The sequence below is a fragment of the Porites lutea genome, chromosome 12, assembly GCF_958299795.1.
Source record: "Porites lutea chromosome 12, jaPorLute2.1, whole genome shotgun sequence".
Classification (NCBI taxonomy): domain Eukaryota; kingdom Metazoa; phylum Cnidaria; class Anthozoa; order Scleractinia; family Poritidae; genus Porites; species Porites lutea.
This window is the reverse complement of record NC_133212.1, coordinates 5,943,232-5,967,259: the sequence shown is the minus strand read 5'-3', so window position 1 is coordinate 5,967,259 and position 24,028 is coordinate 5,943,232. Positions and strand designations below refer to the sequence as shown.

At 41.0% G+C, this 24,028-nt stretch overlaps 3 protein-coding genes across 3 annotated transcripts in view; all 3 read left to right on the top strand.

The window, feature by feature from the left end:
* The window catches only part of LOC140953603 (uncharacterized), an 80,825-nt gene that overhangs the window by 968 nt on the left and 55,829 nt on the right, over positions 1–24,028 (top strand). The window contains exon 2 of the mRNA XM_073403021.1: positions 101–120. The gene's annotated coding sequence lies outside the window, so the exon portion shown is untranslated. The remainder of the gene's footprint in view (positions 1–100; positions 121–24,028) is intronic.
* The window catches only part of LOC140953615 (uncharacterized), a 107,232-nt gene that overhangs the window by 67,555 nt on the left and 15,649 nt on the right, over positions 1–24,028 (top strand). The window lies entirely within an intron of this gene.
* LOC140921738 (uncharacterized) lies at positions 7,237–15,459 on the top strand. Its single transcript, XM_073371747.1, has 5 exons — positions 7,237–7,706; positions 10,048–12,289; positions 13,046–13,263; positions 13,687–13,771; positions 15,257–15,459. Exons 2-5 carry the CDS (start codon positions 10,093–10,095, stop codon positions 15,457–15,459), a joined length of 2,703 nt encoding a protein of 900 aa, XP_073227848.1. The 5' UTR covers positions 7,237–7,706; positions 10,048–10,092.

The following is a 24,028-nucleotide window of genomic DNA, read 5'->3' as shown; positions in this document are numbered from 1 at the left end:
TTTTTAAAGTGTCTTTTATAACAGTATCTTTCCTGTATATCAGGATCGATAATGTGAGCTCTGAAAAGATATTAATATAATTAAATTAATTTATTCACAGATTGAGGCACTTGGATACAAGTCTTGCTCTTTGCTGTGTCATGACTGGGGTGGAGTCTTGGCATGGTAAGGTGGCCATATATGGAATCCTTTCAGTCCTGAAAGTGATCAACTTCACTTTTCTCCTTACAAATACATACTCAAGAGAAAAAGTTATGCAAGCCCTAGGATTTCACAGTAACGATAGTTTCCGGCACCATGTTCTTATTGTGGTCTTAAAATGATGGAACCAAAAAATAGTTTCCCAGTGCCACTTTCAGCCTTATTGAGGGATCCATTTACAGAAATCTTTATTTTTCCACACAAGAATGAAGATATTTATTATAGTAGGGCAATTCTTTAGTTACAACTCATATACGAAACTGAAAATTATGTTTCGAATCTATCAGTTCCATCTTGAATAATTCCCAAAAAGCATTATACATTGGCATTTACTGGTTTATGGCTTCCAGTGCCAAGAAAAAAGTATATGACTTTAAAGAATTAAAAACATTTAGGAGATAGGTTTGCATGAATTTTCAAGGAACCAAAAAATTGTAACTGATGGTTTCCCATGATCTCTGGGCAGGGAACTGAAAAATTGCCCTCCATGGGAAATGACCACCTATGAGAAAATCTTGAAACAGCTCCTCTCATTTGATAACTAATTCTGCAAAGGATATGTATAGAGATCATCATTTTAGAGATATTGGGTAGCCTTGCAGAGATACATAATATCTCTTTGAGGTTGGAAAAATGTGTTTTTAAACACAAGAAGAGAATTTGTGTGCCTTCAAGAGGCCTTGTAGTGTTCCAAAATGAATTTAACCCTTTAAGCCCCAATATCCACATACAAATTCTCCAAACTGATCTCCATACATTTCCTTTAAGAATTAGTTAAGAGAATTTGATGGCAGATCAAAGCATTTTCTCTTTAGTGATCATTTCATAAATTCTCATAACCCTAGCTCTTGACAAGGTATGAATGTTGTTGGGAGAAAATTGATGTTGGTCACCATTGGGACTTAGAAGGTTAACCTAGCAGTAGCAAAAGGAATACATACATGTAAATGTCACACTAAACTGTCAAACTAGACTGTATCACAAGTGTGGGTATTCAGGCAAGCAAGGGCTTAGTATGTCCTGCAGTCATAATCCTTGACTTTGAAAGCAGAGGAGAGTTGGGGATGGTACAGAGTTCAATCAGTAGGGGAGTCATAAGGCAACAGATTGGACTGGGGGAGGGGAAGGGAAGATGTTTCCCTTGCAGCCTCAACCTTCCTTCCTATGGCTCATGCACTGCAAGTGAAGCAAACTAGCCCTGTCACTCTCCCCTACCCCCCCCGAAAAATGCGTGCAGTGCAAGTTGTTTTTTATAATAACAAAACGATAAGGCAATTCTCCCATTTAGGGCTAGCAAGGAATGCTTAGCTGGGTATCTGCAATTTGAGTTGGTGGGGAATATGATCCAATCACCTTTGGCTTCCTTTTGGTTTAACCTGTTCTCTGCAGTCCAGCAAAGCCCTAGTCTCTGTTGCTTATATCGCGCCGTAGTCATGCAATGCTCCCTACCCCCATGCATGGAGGTAGGGGGGGTAGGGAGCATTGCGTGAGTCCAGCCCGTGTGGCTGTGAAGGAGACTAACATAGCCTCAAAGCCATGTGAAAGACGCTTTTTCCTCTGATGAGAACCTGTGTCATTTTATAGAAGAAACCCTCATAACCCAGAATGTTGGGGACAGGGTTGTTTGTCCTCTTTTCTCTTGTGTTGACCAATTCAACTGACTGAAACCAGAGGGGTTTCTTATTTGATGAATCTGTCTGTAACTACTGACCGTCGTCAGTTTACTTTATTCTATTTGTTTTATTTTTCCTTTTTTTTGCATTTTATTTGCATGTCTGCGTTTTGGTTCGCACTTCCGGTCACATGATAGTCATGTGACCGGAGAGCACATGGTAGAGCTAGGCGGCCTTTTTTTTGTTGTTTTTCTGCAAGAGCAAACAGTTCTTCAACGTACACGTACACTGTATATTTAAAGTAACATCTTTGGTGCAAGTACAGAAAGCAGTATTCAGGGAATAAAATACTTTAATCAGGGTTCAGTTTGTGGAATTCACACTGTCTTTGTGTGTTTTAACCTCAGGTCTTTTGCCCACATGCATCCAGAGTTTGTAGACAAATTGATAGCTTGCAATATCCCACACCCGATTTTAGTTCCAGCACCCACCACCTCCCTTATTTGTTATTTACAGTCATTTTTACAGTCACCCACCTAATTTGGACACCTCAGCATTACAGACAGTTTGCTTTGTCCCTGGGGAAAGGAATCCCTAACATTTTCTTCAAATTCACTCCCATAAAATGGACAACCCGTTATTAAATACGGACACTTTCTGTGACCCCTCAGTGTCCATATTATCGGGATTTGAATGTATAGACAATATGAACTATACTACTATATACTGGGTCTCCTGTTTCACTAATTCTCAGAAAGTAAAAAAAATTATGCACTTAATTTCCACCAAGTGAAACTCTGCAACTGCACCTTAAACTCCATAAACACTGCTTCCGTCACACTTGACTATACAAGGTCAACGTTAAACTCTCTTTGCCTGTGAAAGCTAGTTAATACCTCGTCTGGACTCATCTACTTATAAACTTACACAATAAAATTCTAGAACCTTTTTCAAATAGTCTAATCATAAAATGATTACAAAATAATTATATGCTGTAGAAAGGCTTACACAAGATCCTAAAATAAAATAAAAAACTATGAACTCATGCAAAGCTTCTAGAATGTCCGCTGATCACCGAAAAAAATTTTTTGTAATACCCTTATGCCCTAACCAACACGGCTCACGCATGCTCCATTCTTGAAATGATTCTCTAAAACAGTTCAGTTTTCTTTTTTGTTAGTTCAATAACCACACAACAGTTCAATAACAACACCAGTAGTTCAATAACCACACAACAGTTCAATAACAATACCAGTAGTTCAATAACCACACAACAGTTCAATAACATCACCAGTAGTTCAATAACCACACAACAGTTCAATAACATCACCAGTAGTTCAATGACCACACAACAGTTCAATAACAACACCAGTAGTTCAATGACCACACATTAGTTCATTGAGCGTAAACTACATCTAGCTGCGGAAAAAATACCCACAAATACGTTAGATATTTTTTGTAATTAGAATGTGAAGCATTAAGTAAAAACAGAGAGGGATGTGGGTATCATGGTTGTAAAACCCCGTCATACTTCATTATAATCTTCATCACATTTATTTATTTATTATCTTCATCACATTCATTCATTCATTTATTTACTTATTTATTTATATTTATTTATTTTTTGGCTGCCTGGAATAACCATGGAGGTCTAGTGGAGCCAGGCAGCCAGTTGATAATGGTAATAAGACTGAGTGGAGTCCAATTCGGTCTGTAATCAAACGAGTGATAAACAAAATCAGACGACCGCGTCGCAGGAGTCCGATTTGCTTAATCACGAGTAGAGTAGCGCGGGAAAATGCCACGACGTGTTTCCCTGTGTGGCCAGTTACACAGCGAAGTGACGTAGAATTAACGAAACTGACCAATCGCCAAGCCACTTAACGAAGCAGTAATCGAGGTGATTACGATTATCCAAAGAGAGGCTATCGTAAGTAAAATGCAACAAAGGGGATTGCTCTGGCCAATCACAGGAGAGGCAATTAATTAAATGAACCAATCAAAATACAGAGTAAAGACTTGGAGGTGACAAGCGCGGGAAAATGCTACGACTTGTTTCGCTTTTAGTTGCTTGACATGTGGCCGGTCACAGCGTTGAGGCGGGAAATTTGCCGCAGGTGCGAAAAAACTTAATTACTAACTGGTGAACAAATTTTGATTATCTTGAGTGTGTTTTGCTCGTATTTGATCTCAACTTTATTTTGTGTTTGTAAAGGTGACAAAAAGAAAAGGAAGAAGTCTGGGAGTGACCCTAGTACCTCATCAAATAGCCGTTCATCGACCCCTACGATTGCTACAGAGGGCAGTGCTAATACCATTGCTGCCGCTGCTACAAAGCTGGGTCAGGACAGACCAGGTACTCCCTGTAAGTATATCCCAACTGTTTTCCGGGTACGTAGATGCAATTGTATGGACTGACCGTATAAATGAAACCTATTTAGCAAAACCTTCGTCAGGTACTAGTTCTTTCACAGTATTTTACAAACTAGCATTTTGGCTGTTATGCTAATTGCCGATCAGTTTCATGTTCCCCGTGTTGAAACAATTTTTTGAATTGCCTGGGTTTTTGTAGCAAAATCAAAGAAGCGCCCAGCAAGTGCAAGTGAAAAAGGTACCCCAGGCGAAGAAGGAAGTCCAGCAAGCAAAGAACCTCGTGTATCCCCGGCACCTTCCGCGGGAGGGGCAAGAGGAGGCTCAAGAACAAGCACCCCAACACCGACCGGTAGTGAGGAAGGCCCTCAGGGAATCACTGAAGAAGCCGTGAGAAGGTACCTCACAAGAAAGCCCATGACCAGCAAGGACCTTTTGCAAAAGTTCAAAAGTAAATGAACGGGCCTGTCAAATGATGAGACCGTGAAAAAGCTTGCTGCTATTGTTAGAAAGATACAACCCGAACAGAAGACCATCAAAGGGAAACTTTATCTGTCGCTTAAACCACAGAGCCGAGATGGTCTGAGAGGTCTCTTGTTTCGTCCCATCCTCGCTTAATCTTCACGTGCGCGCCTGATTAAGTCGCTTTAATAATAGATCTTTTTACCTTGGGTTGTGTGTTGACCCATTCTTAGTTAAGTAAAAAAAACATCAGCGTTAATTGCAAGTTATGGGTCATTACTACTAATAGAACGTTTTCACTCGCGTAGCCAGCATCTATGGAAAATTCATTGGAACAAAAGAAAGTGTTTACATAAGAAAAGAGCCGACTCGTACCCAGTCGCTATTTATGTGTTTTGGGGGTGAGAGAAGATTGGGGGTTAGGTTGAGGCGCGCGTGGGGTCTCATGGGAAGGGACGAAGGGAAAATAGACCTCGCGCGCGCCTTAACCTAATCCCCAATCTTCTCTCACCCCAAAAAACACTTAAATAGCGAGTGGATACGAGTCTGAGAAAAGAGCTCAACTCCCAGAAGAATTGCTCGGAACACCAACATAGCCGCCATTTTATTGTTTAGGAACACCAATATGGTTTCCGTGACGTCATTTGAAACGTTCTATAACGCATGCGATTTCAAGCATGAAATGCTCGTCGCATGCGCAGTGCGTATTGAGCCAGTACAGTCAAACCCCGTTAATACCGACACTGAGGAAGCCATATTAGGTGTCCGTATTAAGCGGGTTGAATTTAGAGAAAATGTAGGGGCTTTCTTTCCCCAGGGACAAAGCAAACTGTCCGTAATAACGAGGTGTCCGTATTAAGCGGGTGTCCGTAAAGCAGGATTTGACTGTACAAGTACCCGATCTTATCCCGGTACAGATCACCACTGAAGAGGATCTGCTACCAAAAGACCTTTTAGACTGTTCACAGTTCCCTATTCTCCCGTGGGGATTGTCGAGACCGAGCACCTACCGTTACGGGCGGCCATCTTGCTTTTAAAATGTTCCGAGGGGGTGGGCGTTGGGTTTAACCGTCCCCCACTCCCTAGGTGTATTGATACTCATCCCCAGGCTATACTCGGTAATAAAGGATTAAATTAACTGCAAAAACCGTGGACGGAGATCCTGCTAGTTGTAAACGTTGGATCTCTAGAAAAGAGATCAAATCAGCCAAAATATAAAGAACAAGAACGAGAAGTCCGAAGACTACAGCAAAGCTGATTTAAAACAACGAAATATTGTTATAAAAAAACAATACACGTTGTTTTAAATCAGCTTTGCTGTAGTCTTCGGACTTCTCGTTCTTATACTCGGTAAGAAGGCGACTGAGAACAGTTTATAAACCTTTTCGCATTCCATTGTTCCATTCCAGTGAAACGAGCTTAGGATAAAATTTCATTCAAATCACTGTATCTTGTCAATAGACCTCTTAGGCTGCAAAACAGTCATACTTTTCTCAAAATCGGTTTTGCAAGGTGCGAAGCGCTGGCATGATCGATATTTTCGTGCTTAGCACGTGGGCTTCACACGCCTATGGGGCGTGTGCCTCTCTCCAGTCTCACTCTCCGTTTGCACCCTCACTCCAGACCTTTCCTTTGACTGCTCGCGCGCGTTCGCGTGCATCCACGTGTATATGTGTGCATGATTTATGCGACACAAAAGGTAAATTCCGGGATTGCCTGATCTGAAAACAAACCATCCAAGCTAAAAAGGTCTATTCAAGGCACAAGTTGGTGACTTCCTTCACAGGAATGGGGAAGAGATCTATCTTTAAGTCGTGCCACAGGCCCACCATCCGAAATGTTCGAGGCATCGTGATGTGCGCGCGCTATTTGATCCCATACTGGTCATGCGGGTATCTTGTCTACACACCTCATGCTTAGTAGATTTCTGTTCGTCTTAAAGATGTCAGTACTCGATATAATTAGATAAACTGCCTCGCTCTTAAGTGTCTCATCTCAAGTGTGTTTGGAGAACAGAAAACGCGACCGCGAGCGATAGTATCGCGCAATGGACCATGGGAACGTTTAGTGTTGACGCAAAGGACGCTGGGAAGGGTAAGCGAGATAAATCAGTGTCTTGGTAGCCTGCCTACTCGTAAAATACTAAATACCGTATTTATTTGATTAACCGCCCTGGACGCTTATTAAATTTTTGGACCTTGAGAGTGGGCGCTTATTTGAGGTTGTCGCTTATTCCGGGCTGGGCGCTTATTAAATTTTCACCATTTTTAGCAAGTGAAGTATGTTTATTTTGCAACAAGACAATAAAAGCTAATAACAAAACGCGAAGAAGTAACAAAGCAAGGTTTCTGTAAAATACTCTGAAGAAAACTCCGTCCTCGGGAAAGTCTCTTATTAGAATTTATTCATTCGGGTGGGTGGGGTGGGGGTGAGGGCTTATTTGAGTTTGATTGGGAAGAGAAGGGGGTGGGCGCTTATTCGAGGTGGGGGCTAATTCGAGGTTTGGCGCTTATTCGAATAAATACGGTAACAGCAAGACGAACTGTTGTGAATCAAAACCACGGAAATATGGCCATAAAATAGATCCTTTATTGACCAAGCTTCTTCGGTCAAGATAGCTGGATATTGGCGTCGTTCTTTTTTTATTGGCCTCGACTCGTCTCGGTAAACAAAATGCTAGACTTGCTACAAGTCGACCTCTCATAAGTTCTGAAAAGTGAGCGAAGACGAGCTTCAATGCATGAGGTCCCGCAGCGACCGAAGGAGCGACGAAGTCTCTTGGCATAACCAACCAGGAAAAAATAAAGGACTTCTAGAAAGTCTAGCAAAATGCAAAAAACGGAATTTGGCCATATATCCAGTCATGCTGACCTCACGCTTGGTCAGTAATGCATATTTGAAAGGTATAATGATGAACATAAAAACAGTCGTCATGCCTTAAAACATTCCGCTTTCGTTTTGACAGCCTATTTCCCTTCGTCATTCCAGCGGAAGCTCAATGATAGCTCATAAAGACTTGGTATCTTCGAAATTTGCTGCCTGAGTCAGGAGTTCCAAACGGTAAGAAAAATAATGCAATAAGCAGCTGTGTTTCTACACGCGGTCAAAAAAACCTTTCATTTGTATAAGTTACATGGTGGGATTGAATGATGTGGGAAGCTTCCTTGTCGTTTATTCAAATTATGAAACTGACCAAAAGAATTAACGTCGAGCGGAGACTTTCGCAGCAAATGGTAAAGAATGACAGCATTTTTGTGACCATTTTTAACTGTGTCGGTAAACTATTCAAGCTGCCGAAGTAAGCTCTGGTTTTGGAACGGTCTGGAAGCAAAATGAAGTGAAAACATTTGCTTCGACCTGCGGCAAAAGTTACCAACGTAGAGCTAGTAAAAAAGAACTACTGCGCACTTAGATTAAGTGGGCTTGATGTAACTTATTGACGTCAACTCTCTTTAGATCTTTGTAAAACTTCTCAAAAAGAAACCAAAAGCCATAAGCTTTATGTTCTGATCGTTTGTTTACCACCGAAACTCTATAATATTCATAGAGAGTCTCTACAGGTGAAGCATGACGGACTGTTTTGCATCGTTATGTCCTACAAATATTCGGCCTTAGTTTAGTTAAAATATTTATTGTGTAAAGTAAATCCTATTGAATTGGAGAGGGAAACTGAATATAAAATAGCCTGTATAACAGGCGTCTCCCCCCCCCCCTTTTTAGGCGAGTGAGAATATGCGCGAGAAAGGGCTTTCACCCGTCGCACGTGTCTCGCGCTCCACGCACGTTTTGTGCCAAAAAGAATAGCTGCTATTCCGCAGGGTGCAAATATAGGAGTGGCGGTAAAATAGGGAGAAAAAATTAAAGGTTATCTAATGAAAAGGACATAAAATTTAGCCCTAAGACAGTCGAACCTCGCTAATACCGACACCGAACGGAAAGAGCGAAGTGTCCGTATTAGAAAGGTGTACGTTTAAAAGAGGTCACTACGATGACGTCACTTTTATTACTCCACTTACAGTTTTATAGTGTTCAGTAGCTAAAAGCAGCTTCACACTCGTCTTTAAACTGCATTTAAATTTATTAATTCACGGTACAAACAGTAGCATACAACATTGTACATCTCAGCTACAAAGTACAGTCGTAGACAAATCACTGTTTTAAAACGAGCTACAGCGCAATACTGAATGTAAAAAGTTGTAACGTAAAGCAGATTCTGAAAGCGTCGTTTGCTATTTTGCAAGTGCAGTAAACAGTAACTACAGTACAAAATGCAAAAGAAAAGATCTTTATGCTATCCCTATTTTTTCAAGACTTATCAAAGTTGGTTATGTTCCTCTGTGTATACCTTTCGCAAATCGTTGTTTGATATACAGCGACTGGGCTTTTGAAACCACCTGGCATAGCTCATCAGCCAGACGGGATTCACCCTATGCAGATTCACCTGATCGGGATTCGGGATTCGGGATTCGGGATTCACTTGATCACCGTAGTGTCCGTTGTAACGAGGTTAAGTTTATATGTCGAATTTACTCTCTAGAGCCGAGATTTAGTGTCCGTTGTCCGTATTAGAGAGAGTCCTTATTATAGAAAGAAAATATAGGAGAATTTTGTTGAGACATTGGAAACTGTCCGTAATAGAGAGGTGTCCGTATTGGAGAGGTGTCCGAGACTTTCGAGGAACGGGCTCCCCTCTAACTGCCTACCCATTGTCCGAGCTGGCTCTAAACGTTATACTCGGTTTGGGAACCCATTACCTCGTCCAAGTGAAGCCAAACTATTTTTGAGCCTTTTTTTATCTTCACTTTGCAGTTACTACTGACACTGAATAAGTTTGGATTAATTTACGTTTCTGGGAAACTGCCCACCCACCCCTCCCCTACGCCATCATTTGCGCCAAGTGAGAAGTAAGTGTTAATGTTAGCTTAGGGGAGGGGTAGTTGGGCAGTTTCCCAGAAACCTTAATTGATCCATAAGTTTCTAGGCAAAAATACGTTTATAAACTCTTGTGGTTCCCTTCAAAACGGTATCCGTTTTGAGACTCTACTGGACAAAATCCGTTTCTATGAGACCAAAACGGCTAAAAAACTATACCACTTGTGGTACACACCTATATAGCTCACAAAGGGTATTACCCCCGGGTATGTTGTCACTAATTGCAGAGAAAATCTTTCCCCAAAGATTGAAGCATCAGACGTACATCAAATATGGCATCTTCAAAAGAATATACCGATGAACAGCTAAACTATTACAAAATTTGTTATTTAACTACTGATATACTAGCAAATTTGGGTCTTGGTCATGCCCTGCTTATGTTGGGAAGTCAATGTTTTTACAGTTCATAGACCGTGTTATCTACGTCACTGATAATTTTTCCCCCTCCAGCCTAATTTGCTAATTGCAGGATCAATTTTCCTAAAAGGTTCCAAGCATCAGAGGTGCATCAAATATGGCCTCTTTAAACGAATATACCGATGAACAGCTGAACTATTACAGAATTTGTTGTGTAACTACTGATATACTAGCAGAGGGTTTGAGAGAAATATTTAAACAAGAATGGGACAAACTGTACAAAACAACAACAGGAGAATGGAAAGACGAGCCTCGTAATGGAATGGATCTTTATAACGGAGAGTCTCCTCGAAATCAAAAACGAAACGCTCATCTTTTGGCCACTATGAAAAACGGAAACAGAAGGGAATGGGATTGTACAATGCTTTTTTACGCCATCCTTTTCTCTGATTGCGTCGGATCAGGTCTTAGCGCACTGGTCAGAAAAAATGTAAATGATCTACGAAAGTTCAGGAATGAAGAATTCGCTCACATGCCACAAGGCAGTCTTCCTGAGATAGATTTTCAGAATGCTATTAGCAAAGTTGATGTTGCGTTTCAAGCGCTTAGTCTTCCCACTGTAAAAATTCAAGACCTAAAATGTCAAAAAACATTTCCAACAAAAGATTTAACAAAGGTCCTCAAAGAAGTTGATAATCTGAAACAAGAAGTTCAGGTCCTTGAAGATCAGCTCCAAAATGAAGCACCCTCATTCTGTGTTCTCCCTCCTAAACCTTCGCATGAAATCGGTGGTCGTGAAACTGAAGTAGCTAAAATAGTCCAACAGCTGAGGGAACTTAATGAGTCCAGTGACAACAGGTTGAGTTATCTATACATCTCAGGGAATCCTGGAAGCGGCAAATCACAGCTAGCTGGCCTTGTAGCTGAGAGATTCTTTGACGACCTCAAAGAAATGCCAGGTGGCTCCTCATTTATAATGACCTTAAATGCTGCAAGTCCAGCTTCACTTCTGGAGTCGTATGCCTCATTTGCTCGCCATTTAAAGTGCCCAGACTATTCAGTTATAGAAACCCTCAACTCCAAGGACTCGACCGTGGACGAAAAGATCACTAGTCTTAAGATGCTTGTCGCAGTAAAAATTAACTGTTACACGTCGTGGCTTCTGGTGGTTGACAATGTCACTACTCTGTCTTCAGTGCATGTCCATTTACCACGGTTTGAAAACGAGGCTTGGGCAAGGGGCCAGTTGGTGATTACGACCCAGGACACAACATCAATTCCCTCGGAAAGCGCTTTTGTTAATCACATCTCGGCAAGCAAAGGTATGGATTTCAATGACGCCCGTTCATTATTGTCCAAGCTTTCTGGTATCCCAGATAGCGAACTGGTGGGAACAGTAGCACAAAGACTGGACTATCAACCTCTTGCTTTAGCAGGCGCTGCCGTCTTTGTTAAAGAGATTCGGCAGGACAAAGTATCAACGCATTTTGGGTGGGAGGAATACCTAAAGATCTTGGAAAAAGGGAAAAGACACAAAACGGAGGATGCACTTGTCGACACCAATCCAATTTATCCAAATTCAATGACCAAAGCAATAACGTTAGCCGTTGAAACACTAATGAGATCCGACAAATTTCAAGAACATCTTTTCACTTTTCTTGCCCTCTGCGCTCCACGACCATTGAACGTCGACATAGTAGCTAGTTACATCATGAACACACATGAAGAGTTTGATGAAGCGGACAAGGAAATAATTCACATGAGATTAAAAAGAAGCTCACTTCTGCTGTTCCAAGATGAAGAGGGTGGCTGTTTTATTCGACTTCACCAGGTTGTGCATGATGCTATAAAAACTGTAACAGAAGAGTGTGCAGAAAGCCAAATCAATGAGGTCGTAAGTGGGGTCATAACATCATTTGACGAATTTATCGGGGCGACTCTACCAGAAAAGAAGAGAGTGGACACCAGACACATCGCTCCACATTTGAAAGCTTTAACTATGGTAGCTGACCAAGTCTTTCTGCGAGATAATTTCTTTCAAGATCTTGATAAGGACATTTCCAAAAAATGCAAAAACCTTGGAAATATTTGTAAGATGCATTGTGAATTCGAAGGAGCAAAAACATATTCTGAATATTCACTCACTATTAAGCTTAAAGAGCTCGGCCCGAAACATGTTGATGTTGCAACAAGCTATACGAATTTAGCTTCAATTTCCCAAAATTTAGGTGACTTCGAGCAAGCCAAGGAGTATCAGCAACATGCTCTAGACATCGAACTGGACAAGCTTGGCCCGGAAAATGTTAATGTTGCAACAAGTTACAATAACTTAGCTTTGATTTACCAGGGATTGGGTGACTTCCAGCAAGCCAAGGAGTATCAGCAACGTGCTCTAGACATCGAACTGGACAAGCTCGGCCCAGAACATGTTAATGTTGCAACAAGCTACACGAATTTAGCTTCAATTTACGAGGATTTAGGTGACTTTGAGCAAGCCAAGGAGTATCAGCATCGTGCTCTAGACATCCAGCTGGACAAGCTCGGTTCGGAACATGTTAATGTTAATGTGGCAACAAGCTACAATAACTTAGCTTTGATTTACAAGAAATTAGGTGACTTTGAGCAAGCCAAGAAGTATCAGCAACGTGCTTTAGACATTTGCCTAGACAAGCTCGGGCCGGAACATGTTGATGTTGCAACAAGCTACAGTAACTTAGCTTTGATTTACAAGAAATTAGGTGCCTTCAAGCAAGCTAAGGAGTATCAGCAATGTGCTCTAGACATCGAACTGGATAAGCTCGGGCCGGAACATGTTAATGTTGCAACAAGCTACAGTAACTTAGCTTTGATTTACAAGAAATCAGGTGACTTTGAGCAAGCCAAGAAGTATCAGCAACTTGCTCTAGAAATCTATCTGGACAAACTTGGTCCGGAGCATGTTAATGTTGCAAAAAGCTACAGTAACTTAGCTTTGATTTACCAGAGATTAGGTGACTTCGAGCCAGCCAAGGAGTATCAGCAACGCGCTGTAGACATTTGCCTAGACAAGCTCGGGCCGGAACATGTTGATGTTGCAACAAGCTACAGTAACTTAGCTTTGATTTACCAAGGATTAGGTGACTTCGAGCAAGCCAAGGACTATCAGCAACGTGCTCTAGACATTTATCTAGACAAGCTAAGCCCGGAACATGTTAATGTTGCAACAAGCTATTGTAACTTAGCTTCTATTTACCAGGATTTAGGTGACCTCGAGCAAGCCAAAGAGTATCAGCAACGTGCTTTAGCTATCAGAGCAGATAAGCACGGCCGCAACAGAACACCAAATAAGGTAAGAACTGCTAAGAGACGCAAAAAACTATATTATGGAAATTATGTTTCTTCTTGAAAGATTTTACGCAGTCTTTAACTGCTTTAAGTTTTATCGTGTTGGTACTGTGTCTTTGAAATTTGTTAAAATTTAAAAGAATGAATTTTTCAGATTTTTTTTCACAGCAGCATAAGTTGCATTTAAACTGCAAGGATCGTCATTGTATTCTTTCTTCCGCAGGTTCGAAGATATGAAATTGATATAACCTTTAATTTGATAAACGGTTTACATAATATTTATTATGGAATTGATTTTTGGGACGTTCGGGTAAGACACCTCTTAATTCAGGTTTGACTGTAACAGTACAGTTTCCGTTAGCGCTCTATTCTTGCTTTCCGCATATTCAAGTTTCTTCTAATGAAAAAAACCTGTTAGTCCTTGCAGATTACTCATGAAGCTGAAAGGCATTTATCACAACCCAAGAAAGACGATGATGATGATGATGATGATAAAGGCAGTAGTAAGGAAGGTAAAGCAGAAATCATTGTTAAGTTTAAAATGTCTCCTCGTGCTAACTTGTAATCAAGGGCGTGTTTCTTTAGAAAAAATCCGGCGAGGTTTAATCCTTGCATAAACTCACAGTACAGTCTTTGGACTTGACACGTCAAAGGAAACGTGAGCAAAAACAGGGAGAGGGATTGTTCAGCGTTCCAAAAATATTTGAGTGAATCGCCTGTAACTCCTGTAAGAACGTAGCAGGCCTTACTCTTTTAAAGTGTAAATATATGTGTATTTTTTTCAGACCCATGCCCAAAGAAACTCATTGATTGAGAATATATATGCGGCCGGATCAGATTTAATCTATCATGAAATCTTTTGAGAGTATTGTTTTCAGTGTTAGTAGAGAAAGGCAGAATCCGCGTTTGGATTGTCTCAGATAAAGACAATGTCGGATTTTGGGTTGCTTATTCAAACAATTTTCAGACGGAGTTCAACACCGCGATTTATTAAACGCTATTTTCAATTTCGCTAACCCCAAGGCCTAGTAAACAATGTTTTTCACTTATGGTATCAAGGAGTTCGAGGCTTACAGCCCAGGCCGTAGAAAACCATTTATCCACTCAAAGTAAACGAGTTCAAAGCGAATCAGGTATTCCACTGATCCGAGATACAAAACATTAGGAGCGGTTATACTAGACTATTTCCCCAAAGCTCCCCTTAGGGAAATAGCATGGGTTGGGTTCACACTGGGTAATTGATCACTGTCATGGTTGCGGTTACACAGTGATGAACTGCCCAAAGGAAAGAAAAAACTTGAACCCAGTTTTGAGGGAAACGTTGTCGTAAACATTGAAGGTTCACATAATCGTATTAATAAAACCCGCTCCACATCAATTAAGCTTAGCGAGAGCGATTAAGTCTTTAATTTTAAGACTAAAAAGGAAGACGTTGACTTTATTTTTCCCAAACAATGGCAAATTCTTGCTCAGAAGTCAAAAGTACGGGTTTACAAAAATGTTCGCAACGACTTCAAAAGGAAATAATTCTTGACCACATGTGAAGAAAACGTAGGAGTGTTTCAAGGTGCTTTTGAACCTATTAGGTGTAAAATACAGAAAAACATTCACAGAAGGGCTCCAAAATTGAGTCTAGTTTCGCGCTAGATTTGGCGCCAAGCGACGAAATCAGCACGTAAACAACACGTGATTTCTACTAATTTGGTACGTTTCAATCTCTCCTGATTGGTTGAGCCGCTTTAGGTTCTTATTAACCAATAGCACTTACTTCGGGAACAGTCATGGGTAATTCTTTTGTTCGGATTGATGTATCCATGGAAATTTCCTCGAGGCAATTTCACCCTGGGAAAATCGGTCAGACTCAAAAAGTTGCTTCCCCGTGGGTAAGAGACATTTGCCCTTGGGTAAAATGGGTAATGTAGCCGCACCTATTTTAGGTCGCATAAAAAGGATATGTAATGGTCAACTTTTGACTTGCCTTATATCTTGTGCATTAGAAGTTGAACTACTCGTTCCTTTCACAAACAAAAGAGCTCATTGGCATAGAGGCAAACACAATGTTGGACAAAAGCGGCAGAAGGCTAAGAAAGGTTCCGATGCAGATAGTGATGTGTCTTCTGAGGGAGATGGCAACCTGTATTCACGGGAAGAAGATCACATATTTGACAACTTTGCATCTTTGGATGGTGAGATAGTTTGATCTTTTAATCCCCAATATCTGTCTTTGCCTGCTGCTGTTACTGCGATCTAGCCTGTTTTTTTAGCCACCCCTCCCCTCAAGCATTATGGAGCTTAAGCAAAGACGTTTTTGAGCAACGCACGTCAACCGGAGGTAAAGTCTTTTCTCTTTTAATATGCCTTGATTCCTATAACAAATTTGTATCGCTAAGTTTCTTTAATCTTGTAGAGACGATCTGCCCGAAAATTTGGCCGCAACCACTGCCCGAGAACGGCAAAAAGTTCACTTCCGGTTGATGTGCGTCACTCAAAAACGCCTTTCCTTAAGCTCCCTAATTTGTTTAAAGGGAGTGGTTAGCTATACACAGGCTACTCTGCCCAAGTTGCATCACCTTGTCTGTCGTTTTTTTCTGCCTCTACTGTGCTTCTTCAGTTCTCTTTTTGCCCTCTCTTCTTTTCTGTCCGTTGGTTTCTTCTCTTCTCTTCTTCCCGTTGGGTAAGAGCTTAAGTTATACTAGCCAAACGAGAAGCGGGAAATATTAAAGTTAAGTAACATCTGCTATAAAGGATACTACCTCATAATGGGCCCTTAATCATTTACTGCAGCTGCTCCAAAGATATGGAACGTCTTACCGGACTACATTAGGAAAGGGAAGAATTTCGATTGGTTTTTTTGCTATTTTATTGAAGCGTACGGCGACTTGGTTGAGTTATCAGAGGTTCTTTCACTTTCAACTTTTATTTCCTTTTTTCTTTATGTTTTGCTCGTTTTTAGTAATGCTAAATTATTGATGTAGCAATTGAAAGTGTCAATAATTTCAGTCATTAGAGCGGGTAGTATAATATAGGCTATGTAAGTCTCATTTTTGTGTATGCACATTTCATCAGATCACTATGTTAAAATGTTCTGTAGAAGTATTAAATATTATTATTATTATTATTATAATTATTACTTGTGTAATGTAGTCTTGAATTGTTCACTTGTATGCTCTATATGGGAGTATGTCACTGCTTTCTTTGCAAGGTTACAATTCACCACATTACCTCTTTGATGCTCTGAGCATCATCATCATCATCATAATCATCATCTTCATCATCATCATCATCATCATCATCATCATCATCATCGCTATCCTGAGCATCATCATCATCATCATCATCATCATCATCATCAGTATTATCATAATCATTTCATAAGGATCACGGTAATACTAAATGTTATGAGCCAAAATGTACGTTTCTGAGTAAAACCTCAATTTTCTAAATTGGGTCACTTGACATTGAGCGTGCCCTGGTGACGTCACAGCCAGATTTGGCATCAAACTGTCCAAATTTTGTCAGATATAAGTACGCGCATTTTTTTAAGTTTCAGCTTAAAGACTTTTCCCTAGCACCTGTTTCAAAATTCAAGAGACAATACTGAACTCCCTTAAAACCAACATTATAAAGACAATTATGATCTCTTGCTTAAATCTAGTCTCTTTCTCTTCTTTCTTTAAATCCTCGGGGTTGAAAATATAGATAAGACAAGTGCTTCCCTTGCCCCTTAATAGATCATTACGCCCTCAAGCGGTGTTAAGCGCGTTATGAGATACAAGGGCAACAAATATTGGGTAGTTTTGGCTTCTATATGATGCCTTTTTTGTTGTTGTAAAGGTGCCAAGAAGAGAAAGAAAAAGTCTGAAAGTTGCTGTCCACTTTGTAGATGTCAATAACCAATATTCACGTTCATTTTTGTAATTAGGAAAATTAGTGTTATGGTAGCCTTTTACTGTACTATAATTTTTACTGTTTTAAGTAAAAAATTGGTCAGGTTAAGCGTGATATAGATTGCAGTTTGTAAAGTGCCCTTTTCAGGCTTTTGCTTGCCCTCTGAGAAAGGAAAATATGCGATCTAGCGAAAAAGAGAGGCCCAGGTTAAATTAAATCTAAATTAGACTCACACACTAAGGGTTTTTAAGTTTGTCGAAGAGTAAAACGTATCAATCAAGCAAATTATTTAAAAACAATGGAGAATTGTGCCTACATTTCGTGTACTGATAGAGCACTTTTATATCAACGAGCCGGCAAAAGGTAGCCTCAGTGAAACGTTCCTAGCGTCGAGGAGCGAAGCGAGACGGCTGTATTATATTTTTTCGTAGGCTAGCAAAATATTAAAGTATGAAATAACTGGATTATGGATTTTTGTTCTTGGGAACTTGATTTTTTACCACAGTTTAATTTGTGCTGTCTGCAAGAATATTTATAGAGATCTTTAGATTTTAAGACGGGAACGATTACGATGACGAAATTTGCTAAATACCAATTCAAGTAGTGCACGCGTAAACTAAGGTGGGTTTGGCGGAAAATGCGATAGCCGTCGTCATTTACGGGTTTCGTGGTGGCGGGAACTTGTAAGTTACCAAATGTTAGAAGTGATCAGGAGAGGGCTTAACTTGTTTTCTGTAAAAATAACCGTGCTCTCTTTTCTGGTAAAAACATGGAAATAGAAGCTTCTGCGTTGTCTAGTTTATGTTTTACAATGAGCGAAAAACAAAAAGACAAAAACAAAACAAACAAAAACAACAACAACAACAAAGAAAACTTTAGGTCGAATCTCGTCCTCGTAATTGTCCTGGAATCTAAAGGACTCTACTGTTGCATTTTGACGTCGTGGAGTACGATTGTGAGTCAACAATAAAGTGTTTTCAATTGACTTCATGGAGTCCATATTAATGTTCTAGGACAAAGAAACAACCGCCATATTGGCGTCCCTAACCAATCCTGTGTGAGTTGAACTCTTTTCTTATGTAAACGCTTTCTTTTGTTCCAATAAAGTTGCATAGATGCTGGCTACGTGAATGTGAACACTCTATACCAGCAGCCGATTACTAGAGAGACTTAGGCTATACGGATAGGCTCAAACCGCATTACTTAATATTTGCGCGTTTTCCATCCAGTCGTTACTTTGGGCACCAGAGCTTTTTTCTCGCAAGCGACGAGGAGATTCGTGGGGAGCAGAGTTGTAACCGGAAACTGCGCATGAAAAGCCTGTGGCACCCAGGGTGTATCAAGAGACTATAAAGGGGACAGAGAGGCCATCCCCCATATACACCCTGTTCCATAGGTAATTCGTCTCGAGTTATTTTTAACACCACAGATCTCAAGGGGGATTAGACAACAGCCAATCACATAGCGCGAATGTGTTCCGCGTGGATGACCCACGCTGAGAGCCACGCGTCCTTCACGAAATGACGCAGAACAAAATGGGGGAAGACGCGGGGAGCGATTTTGCTATTCCTTTTGTCGACGAAAACGACTACAGCGAGATTTCTGCGAAAGCTGTGTTAGCGAAACCGAAATTAAAAAAGAATCGCCCTTCCTCTTTTGTATAGAGCTAACAGTAGAGCAGGGAAATCCTTAACACACTGAATATTCTCTCAGGATCATTTATAATTCACAGTTTGAAGAGAGCAATTTCTGGTTTGATGTTTATTTTTTTCAGTCTTTATAGCGATTATTCCTACCCACTTACTTTGTCAATTGTAGGCGAACCCTCCTAAAGCTGAATTTCAAGGGACCATATTCAAGCTCAGAAAGAGAAATAAAATTTCGTCGTTGCTTATTTACGTCCTCCATAAAACGCGAAATTAGGCATTTTCACGTCGTAGTCGTGCAAAAACGGGAAAGAAATGAACAAAAAAAGTGTGTTGCACGTGCGAAGTTGTTGTTTTGCTAATTAAACCTATTGTTTTTTTGACGTTCTAGTTGTCCTCCGCGTCGTTGGATCTTAGGGCCTGTTTACATGGAGTGGGGGACCCCGGTCTAGTGGGGTTGGTTTCTTTTGTTTTCACGTTCTGAGGAACACAAAACAAAAGAAACCTACCCCACTAGACCGGGGTCCCCCCACTCCATGTAAACAGGCCCTTAAACTCCCTAAATTGTACAAACGACCAGTTTCAATAGACCGGCGAAATTTCTCATTTTATTAAAGCACTGAGGTTACGACAACTTCGAGTTAAACTGATTTCAAGGGTTGTCAAAGAGTCCAGCGATTCCTTTTTCCCAGGTGAGCGCCGACTCATTTCGCTTCAATATTCAGGAATGCTCTCGATCTTTTTACGCTTTCATTGCCTCTCGCCCGACATGTTTTGCACGGCGTTTGGTCATGCGAAACCTCCACGAAACATCCACGCCTCGCGCGAGGTAACTTTATCCCGATTCTAAAAATAACTCGAGACGAATTACCTATGGAATAGGGTGTATATGGGGGATGGCCTCTCTGTCCCCTTTATAGTCTCCTGGGTGTATCTAATCATTGGTTTTTCAACGAAATGGTCGCAAATGAAGAATTGTGTGGTAACGCTACAAGCGAGCTGAAGCAAACACGACAGTGATGAATTCGAAGAAAGCGAGAAAATAAAATAGCAACAAATCTAAGAAGCAAAGCAAAACCTCTGAAAGTGCAGCACACTTTTTGGCATTTTCCTTTGCCACTTTGTCAAGGGATGGCGCAGTGCTGAGAGCAATCGCCTCCCACCAATGTGGCCCGGGTTCAATTCCCGACGTCGACGCCATATATGGGTTGAGTTTGTTATTGGTTCTCTCCTTTGCTCCGAGAGGTTTTCTCCGGGTACTCCAGTTTTCCTCTCTTCTCAAAAACCAACTTCTCCAAATTCCAATTCGACCAGGAATCAGGTAGATGAAGAACCACTTTGTGGATGTGCTACCTCCAAATCATTATTTCTTGCTATTTATTCACTATCGCCGTCAAGCCAAACTTGACTAAGACAACACTGATTAGTGTGCTTTCTTGGGGGCTAATTATGCACCGGTAACGACAAAAAAGAGGTAGAAATCACCGATAAAATGAATCAGCATATCTGCTTAATGGATAAAAAATGGCCAAGAAAATTCCAGTTACAAGTACCCTTCAAGAATAATACATAGAAAAGACGGTATCTGCAAATTTCACGTTTTATTTCTGTGGCTGAAGAACACATATACCGTGTGGCTGTAAAATTTAATACCTCTAAAAGTTGTGGACTAGGAGAATGTCAAGTGTACTTCTTAAACCGACCAACCCATGCATTTTAGATGTGAAAAGTGATATCATTAACCAAAGGCTATATTTCCTGACGACTGGAAAAATGCCTATTTTTCTCGAAAGCGAATGCTGACAACTACAGACCGATATCCCTCGGCGAGAGAATGGCGCACACGTAAGAACTGGTCATTGCGTGGCAGGCACGTGGAATTAATAGAGATGGAAGTGCAATGGAGACACCCTCCTGGTGTCGGCTACAAATAATGAATAATAATGATGATAATGACAATGATAATAATAATGATAATGACAACGACAATGACAAGGATAATGATAATGATAATGATAATAATTTATAATAATGATAGAGGACTTTGGTTTTCCGGATATATGATTCCTGACCATCAACTCCTTTCGATTTTATTCGAGTGTACCCCCCTGGCCATGACCTATGCAATTGCGTGAACAAATATGTGCTTCTCCTTGCATAAACTGACGTAAGTAGTCCCTAATAAAAATAAAACCAGTCGCGACACCAAGGAATGTTCAAACATCCCGCTTTCGTTTTGATAGTTTTCGTGATTCAAGCGAAACCTCTTTACTGTCGTGCTACCTGCCTGGTACCTGACTAAGGCTGCAATCGGTAAGTATATACAATTGAAACAAGTCTTTTTTCAGTAATTTCAATTTATATTACGTTGCTACAAATCATTTAGTGCAACGGCTAGACTAAGGCTCCTTGACTTACGCTAGTAGCGTTGCTTAGTAGTGTGCAAACAATCAAGAAAATGTCTGGCCATCAGCCACGGTTAAAGATGTAAAGGGAAACTCTATTATGTTGAACGCAGGGATGTGGTGAACATGAAAGAACTGACTGTCGCATACACGTTACATAAAGGCTTTGAGTCTGAGCCATAAGCTCCGCAGCGCATTCGTGTTTTTCTGAAAGGGGGAATTGGAGGGAAGCGGTCGTCTAATATTGGGCATATTGAAAGACCTTGATGACGCATAGCGAAAGTTGTTGCATTAGAAATGTTAAAGTTGATTTTTCAAGCTGCAATAGCAATGATATGATAGGCTATCATATCCGGAAATTGGCGTATTAATTTCGGCAAGGTCACCACGGTCAAAGTTTTTATCTTGCCCCATCCAAAATCAATCAACAATGTAAGCAAACAAACACGTAACTAAGGGTATGATATGTTCAAGTTTCTGCTTAAGGTTCTCTCGGGTTTGATAATCCAAACGAAATAAGCACAAACGCTTTGCTGTTTATATGTTTACCTTGAAGTTAAATGAAACGTGTTTTGGCAGGGACTGAGCTACGTTGTACTGCAACAGTTCCCAGAAAAAAAAAAAAAAAAAACACGATTTGACAAGCGTCAAAAGCAAACCAAGGGAAGTCATTCCTAAAAAAATGATACGACATTAGCTGTGGTCACACTACAGACTTTTACCTAGGTAAAACCGATTTACCTAGGGCAAATTCATCAAAAATCCCGCGAGGTAAATTCATCTCGGGTTTGTTTTACCTAGGTAAAAATTCTGGGAAGGTCACACTACTGATATCGGCTTCCAGAGTTTTCACGCCATTTGAATTTTTTGGAGCGTAAATTCAAGAAGGCAAAATGCGCAGGGGTCTAGCTGATCAAAGAGACGTTTTTTTCCTCTATCTCGCTGTTATTTCTTACGCTTATTCAACGTGCAAGGTGAAGAAAGGCGAAGACGTAGACGACTCGTCCCCCCCAAATTTCTTTCACAGCGTGATCTATGTCCGGTTCTGTCATCAAAACCTTCGCCGATGAGCGTCTATTGGCTAGTGACCTCGGTATTTCATTTTTCCCTAGCTATTGCTTTGGGGTAGCTGTCAAGGTAAACTCTATTGTTTTCGAGACATATCCAAGACCCAGACGATAAAATTTCCCCGAGGTAAGTTACCTAGGGAAAAATCGGTCACACTTAAAAAATCAAGTTTCCCCTTAGGTAAACTGTCAACAAGTCGTGTTTACCTAGGTAAAAAGTCTGTTGTGTGACCACAGCTAATATGGGTTAAAGCTATAGGTCTGTTAATCTCTTTTAAATCAATGTATTCCAAACACTCTTCTGAACTCAGAACGCATTGGAATATCTGTCGCTATAATAATATCCCTGATCCATATAATCTAGGTCTTAGTTGCATGACAAGGGATGACGGGTGGGTTAAATTTCCACTCAATTCCTCTCCTGGTCAACTTCAACTGAATCTTCTCCTGATCCCACACTTTTAAAGCGTTGACGACGTCCAATTCAGCTCCTCTAAAATTGGTACCGTTGTCACTATAGATAATACCTGGGGAGCCTCTTCTACCAACGAAGCGCAGAACGGCATTGATAAAACTGTCAGTGGAGAGGTCGTTAACTAACTCTATGTGAACTGCTCGATATCTTAAGCAAGTGAAGATGCAGCCGTAACGTTTGTTCAGAGAAGGGTCTCTCCTTGATCTTGTGTTAGGTCCTATCTTCACGTAGAGGGGCCCGAAGTAATCCAACCCAACTGCAGCAAATGGATATACGAGCCTGTGACTGTCCGAAGACACTCTAACAACTGGAAGTGGTGCTGTCACTTGTTCTCCTAACTTGGCGTTCTGACGTTTGCACACATGGCACTTGCCAAGAACTTGCTTTATCGTGGAAACTGCATTCACGATCCAATAGCGCTGCCTAATTTCGGCCAGAACTTGATAGGTTCCTACGTGTCCATTCAAGTGATGATAGTGGCGAATTATCAACTCAGACACGGGGTGCTTTGCTGGCAGTATCATCGGGTGCTTGGCATCATATGGCAAACTCGAGTGATTCAATCTTCCGCCGACACGTATGATTCCTTCACCTTCGAATGGCTTAAGTCTGGCTAGTCTGCCTTTGATGACTGTTTCACTTTTCTCATCAGCAAATGACTGTTCCTGGACGAACTTCACAATTTTCTTCTCCGCTTTGTCCATATCATGGATCGATAAGGTTTTAGGACTATACTTCACACTTCTATCTTTGTCGTTCTGGCACTGGGACTGCATCGGTCTGTTGAAGGCTCTACATAACCACCCAACTATTCTTCTCAGTCGATCCCACGACGAATATCGTTGGAACAAAATGCTCCAGAAATCCACATGAACTGTGGATGCTCCAACAGTGACCTTCTCCTTTTTCACTCCTTCGTCTGTATCTAGGAGGTCTCCCAATTCCTCTGGAGGCTGCGGGGGCCAATCTTCAACTTCTCTCCACAAGAATTCTGGACCACGGCGCCACCTTTCCAGTTTTCCAGTCTCCGAGGCCTTGATCCCTCGGGAAGCATAATCCGCAGGATTGAGCTCTGATCGTACATACCGCCACTGCCCTGGATCTGATTCTTGACGTATGACAGCTACCCGGTTTGCGACGAAGGTTACAAATCTTCGTACTTCATTGGCAATGTACTTGAGAACTACCATAGAGTCAGTCCAGTAGGTCACACTGTTAATCTTCAGTCTTCCTTCTAACTCTCTCGTTATGACCTTGTTGACTTTCGTTGCTAGAGTAGCCGCTGTCA

What these genes read in the sequence shown, in the direction of transcription:
- LOC140921738 (XM_073371747.1), top strand. Translation starts at nt 10,093, where the DNA reads ATGGCCTCTTTAAACGAATATACCGATGAACAGCTGAACTATTACAGA. An exon ending in TTTGATTTACCAGGGATTGG is followed by an intron (nt 12,290 to 13,045) that starts GTGACTTCCAGC and finishes TGATTTACCAAG; the next exon opens with GATTAGGTGACTTCGAGCAA. An exon ending in GCAACAGAACACCAAATAAG is followed by an intron (nt 13,264 to 13,686) that starts GTAAGAACTGCT and finishes TAGTCCTTGCAG; the next exon opens with ATTACTCATGAAGCTGAAAG.